At 39.0% G+C, this 6,000-nt stretch overlaps 1 protein-coding gene across 1 annotated transcript in view; it reads left to right on the top strand.

The window, feature by feature from the left end:
* The window catches only part of LOC117553725 (ectonucleotide pyrophosphatase/phosphodiesterase family member 2-like), an 86,380-nt gene extending 84,636 nt beyond the window's left edge, over positions 1 to 1,744 (top strand). Inside the window, 2 exon segments of the mRNA XM_034227775.1 lie at positions 471 to 521; positions 523 to 1,744. Of these exon segments, the coding sequence (XP_034083666.1) occupies positions 471 to 521; positions 523 to 642 (171 nt within the window). The 3' untranslated portion in view covers positions 643 to 1,744.
* Positions 1,745 to 6,000: the final 4,256 nt, after the last annotated feature.

Consider the following 6,000-nt stretch of genomic DNA (forward strand, 5'->3'; position numbering starts at 1 on the left):
CTGAAGTAGTTTTATGTTTAAAACTACGCCCCCCGCTTGAAAAGCATTGTCTCCTGTGTTTACTTCTGCAATAAAGTGACAACACTATTTAACATCCGCAATTCTATTGGCTAATACATTGTATGTGATAGACTAAAGGGTGGGAAATCTCCAAGAGGTTGACCAATCACAACAGAGTGGGCCAGCTAACCAATCAGAGCAGACTGGGCTCAGACAGAGGGTGAAAAGAGGTGCTGCTTATTATTGAAAATAAAGAGCTTTTTGAACATTAAAGCATGGAGACATGTCACAGTGGAGACACGGAATGTAAATATGAAATTGAAAATGAGCAAATATATCCTCTTTAACATTCTATTGATAAAATATCTACTCCATCCTTTATGTCAGCGTTCATTGCTACATGATAACTGCCAACCAGAAATGATTGTGTGCCCAGTGAGTGATTAACCACTTCCTGTGTGTTTCTGCAGAGTGCAGAAGAAGAGTCTCAGTGGGTGGAGGAGCTCCTGCAGCTCCACACGGGCCCGGGTCCGAGACGTGGAGATCCTGACGGGCCTGGACCTGTACCGCTCCACAAACCTCACCCTCACCAGCACCCTGAGCCTCAAAACATACTTGCACACCTTCGAGAGTGACGACTAGATGCCCAGAGACAGACACACAACACAACACACACACACACACACACACACACACACACACACACACACACACACACACACACACACACACACACACACACACACACACACACACACACACAGGATATATCCCTTTATAGAAGTCCTGCATTTACATGCATGCTCGCTGGACTGCCGGCACATCGTTGTTCTAGAGGAACTGCCCGATAAGTGCTTGTAAAAGGGAACACATATATTACACATTTTGAATAAGATTGAATTGGTTTGGCAAGCAGTAGAAAATTACAACATAAATGTTCATTTTTATCCCCAAAATATCTGAGAAGAAATAAGCTAGCACAGGAACGATGCAGGATGGGGACTTTCTCGACAGCTGCCTCTACATATTTCATAAAAGCAGTTTATACAGGACATCCTCGCACACATAAAGGACTGTATTTCTCCGTAACTATAAACAATGTATACTTTATATTCCTACGGCCCATTCATTGCATGCTGTAGATTTCAAACAAATTGAGTGTGTCTTTTCTTACTCATAAAAGACTTTTAAGACTTCCATGATTTCTATCAGCATATCTGTCTGTGTAATTGTTTGTAATTATTGTAAGGACTTCTCCTAGCAAACTGCACTGAAACTACAGTAATGTTGAATGCTGAATGGAAAAGTACATGCGTGCCTTACAAGTTGGACAAATGCATTCAGAAATAGTCTACAGCATGTATGGAAAGTCATCAGCAGTAATGTATAATATTTAGAGTTATCAGCCTGTAACATGCAACATTGCTGATGTGGTTTTGTAAAGGGATAGTTTGGCATGGAAAATATAGTTAGAGACTGATGTCATGCCTCTGGTTAGCTTAGCTTATAAGAGTGGAAACAGGAAGAAAATATGCCCACCAACACCGCTAATGCTCGCTAATTATAACATTATATCTTGTTTGTTTGATCAAAAATGTCAAACTCTTCCTTAAAACAACATGCAATAAATCTGAACAAGTAGCAGATACTCTTATAAACCAGTAGGGCTCAACATATGTACTCCAGGGTCAGAGAGGCCTTTTAAGTTCCTGAAGTATGTGGCATTAAACATGTAAGAAAAAAACATGTGCTTCCCCTTCTTGTAATAGTAACTCAGAATTGTTGACACACACCTACACCCTAAGGTGTGTGATGTTATAACATGATTTTTAGCTGCATGACGATTTTATCCAAAGCAACCTCTGATTGGTAGATCAATGCAATAACTCATGACCTATAGCCACCCCATGTATTTCTTACCGTTCCTTACTGAGTGAAAGCAACAGCTATGCGGCAATTCAAATGCTTTGTGTGCAAACCTTCTTTATGTATCTCTAATGATCCTCATAATAATTTAAGAAACAGTAGAGCTGGAGCCCATTCCGACTGTTTATCTCATTCATCTTCTCCATCAGGGGAAAACTTGTTAACCAAACAAAGATGCATATTTTGTTTGAATAGGCGCACTACACATGAATGCATATGCCGAAGGCTGTTTGACCCCTTCTTACCGATAAAGAAACATATTGAGACCACATGCTGCACAATTAAGACAGCGGTTTTCTTCCATATCTGTGGCATCGGTTTAATAGACGTATAAAACAACAGAGCCATTGGACGTCAGCACTATGGCGTCAACGTCTAATGTTTCCTCCTGGCATAATCTGTAGTGAATCATTATCTGACCAATGCGTGAATCAAAGTTGCTCAAACAGTTTGATCTGTCTCCGGTTCACAGGTCCTCCATCACTGGAAGCTGGATCTTGTGAACAACAGGATGGAAATGTACTGGCTCTGCCAGCCCAACTGAGAGAGCTGTGCACCTCTATGTCAGAGCACACATGAGTCATATGAGTGGATCCTGTTATCAATTTATGGGCAAGATTCATTCACGAATATCTCAAGAGTATACAGAGCTTGAAGCAGCATCAAGGGACATATGAAAAGACAGAAAATGTATATGTTACTGTTTTTGTTGATCCTGACTGTGAAATAAGTAAAGAAGCAATGGTTTAACATAAAGATAGATCCAGAAAAAACTTAAAAATCAAGCAGCCCATATCTTGGAAGAGAGGCAGTCTTTTGGAACAGTCAAGGCAATGGACAAGAGTAATAATAATCACACAAATTCTGTGTTTTATATTTAACAATTCTGTGTTCTTTATTTATTGATTGTTCAATACCTGACAAGGCCGGAGATGAAATATCTACATACATCTTATAAAAGTATAATACACATGTATAATATCAGTTAAAATAAGAGCTTCAACATAGTTAACATTGCTGGAGGTATGCACAAATATTGATAGATGTCTTGTAATGCACTTTTGAGGAACCTACCAATTGGATCAAATATAAAAGTCAGCCGAATTAGTGTTGATACTGCAAGGAGACGTATTGTGTGAAAAGAAATGTAAGATGTTGTTTAATGGCTGATATATTTATGATCCACGTCACGTTTTCAGTTCCTCATGTTTGTCTAGAAGTCTTCTCATCAGGGCTCTATAAATACAGAACTACGGCAGATATGTAATATTTAATGCAGCCGAACCGTGTATTACAATGCCGTTATGTGATGACTTTCAAAGAGAAAAGCAAGCACACTCGGAATGAAGTATTATTTTATTTAAAAAAAAATGTTTTCGGTCTATTTCCGGTATTTGTTTATGACGATGTGCTGTGAGATGTGAGACTGGAATTGCACAGGGGAAAATAACGTAGGCTCTCTTTAGATGCGGATTTTGTTAAACTAATATGTTTGCGCTGTGGACCAACACTATACATTGACGGGGAAGGGGGTAGCAATAAAGATAACACCATTAAACAGTTACACAACATAACAGAAATAATATCGATAGCAGCGTCCTATAGCAACCACCTTGGTAACAATGAAAACGTTGAATGGACACAATTTCCTGAAGTAATCTTCATAATAACTAGCAAACTAAAGATCATGTACATCTACTGCACACATAATCTGAAATAACAACTCATACTTCTCGCATCAAATGACATCAAAATGCATTTTAATGGCCAAACTAACTTTAAAATAGGCATTTTACACCGAGAATAAAACGAAGTTCGGCCATGATTTTTTTTTCTGCAAGGAGAAATTTGAAGATCACGTGACATAGACGCCAGCCATTGGAATGAATGGTGAAAAAAAACGTAGGGATCTTACAATTTCAGAGGCGTTTTTGTAGAAATACTACGTCCTACGTTGTGGACAAATGTAGTTATTACACGTTTTTTTGTGAGACTGTTGAGATATCTGGGTCACCAAACCCTCAGAAACTGGGGTCCATAGGTAACAGTCTTTTATTGATGAAGCAGCACTTTCTGATTACATAACTAAAACCACCATTTACACAACCTCAGCTCAGCTTCATGAGAGTACCTGAGACAAAACATCGCTAAATAACTTCCACATACAGTAGAAAGGTTTTTATTTGAGAAGAGCATTATTTAAAAACACTCTGGCTGCCTGCCTAACCATTACATTATGTGTTCAGGATTCTCTTTGCACGAAGGAAACGTTCTGTTCAACAGCATCATCTTATTAAAACATTTCAAAGCAAGTTATCATTTTATGTCTGTTTTTTTACACAATTGTTGGGGATAGCCTATAACCTTTCAAATATCTTTCATGTCTGGAAGCAACATTTAAATAGATACATTTTATGTGCAGCCTTTGGGAAGACAGCAGGAAACTTTCAAATGAAAATATTTTAATCCTCATTATAAAGGGACATAATACAGTAGCTGAAACACATGCCACCTTCAAGGTCAGGGTTTACTCAGGCAATGGAAACACTGTTAAATGAACAGATAAAGCATGATAACGTGACCGTTGGGTTGGGAGTTTCCTTTAGTTGTAATGCTGTAAAGTTCACTCTTAAACTGCATCGAAAGATAACATCTTCTTTATTGTCTTTGGTACACTGTAATAAGGCACTTGTACTTTACTTGACTATTTAAAATATAATAATAAACGTAGCTTTATATCTTGTTTCACAGACATCTCCTACAGTCGGTCTTAAGTAATAATCCATTAGGCCCATTTAAACATAACAAACATTATCCAGTAGTTTGTCTTTGATTTTCTCTAAAAGCTTTAATTATTATTATTTGTTTCAATATCCGCACGGATAGAGAAATGTTTGGTGACTAAACATTTCCGCACTCTCCTGCAGCGGCTAATGATGTCACATTCACCGCACGACACAGATACAATCAATGTTCAAAAGGTTCAGTGTTTTCAAGTCAGGCACAGGCAGGATCAAAACCAGGATATTCAGCATATAGGCAACCAAGACCAATCAGGGGGCAGGCCGGAAACTCGAGATCCAAAATCAGGCAGGCAGGATCAAAACCTGGCAGAAAAGGTAACTGGCAAATACAAACGGCTGAGAGCTTTGCAAAACACACAAACAATCGAGCAGAGGACCAGTGAGAGGGAGGTGGGATATATACTGGGCTGGTGAGGTTGATGAGTAGCAAGTGAGGGGATGGGCTGGGGAGACCAGCTGAGGGGAATGAGACAAGTTGCATGAGCTGGGAGGAAGGCAGGATATTAAATGACAGGAGAGTTTATTGACAGGCAAAACCAAAAACAACTATGTGTTCAACCTGTAACAGATGAACCAAACATTTTTAAACAATGTTTCAGTGAGCTACTGTTTGTTAATGACTTTAAGTCAACTGGTCAGATTTGGGGCATGTTAACGTGATCATTTAGCAACAGACTCACTTTAATGCATTGATAGCGCAAGCTATCTAATTGGCAAACCATCTTCAGGTCCTCTTAAACACATGTTTTATCTGATTCAGGCAACTTTACATCCTCCAACGCTAAAGAACATGTAGCAGCTTGTTTAGCTAACAAATAAACTGACTGACAATCTGCATAACTCATCCATCACTTTGCTATGTCCAATTGTTTTAAAACTGTACTTTTTTAACATTTACTCAACACCCCATCATGACTAAATGAAAAAGGGTGTTTACATTTCTTTGACACTTGACGGACAAGAGATTCTCAAGCTTACCTTGATTGGACAACACATGAAAGCTTTAGCGCAAATTCAATAAGGAAGACCTAACACGAGTCTCTTACACGTCACTCTATGGCTCCCTTCCCCCCTCATTAAATATGAGGGCGTCACCCCTCAGCAGCCAATAGCTGCACATGCTAAATGCCTTAAATGCCTGCTCTTCCTCCCTGTCAGTTGTCATTTGCAGATGACCGCACGCAATGGTAGTTGCAATACAATACTCCTTCTCGTGAGAAAAACCGTAAGAAACAACTAGCTCAAGATGTCCAACTCGGACAATTCGGAA

Source organism: Gymnodraco acuticeps, unplaced genomic scaffold (assembly GCF_902827175.1).
Source record: "Gymnodraco acuticeps unplaced genomic scaffold, fGymAcu1.1, whole genome shotgun sequence".
Taxonomy (NCBI): Eukaryota; Metazoa; Chordata; class Actinopteri; order Perciformes; family Bathydraconidae; genus Gymnodraco; species Gymnodraco acuticeps.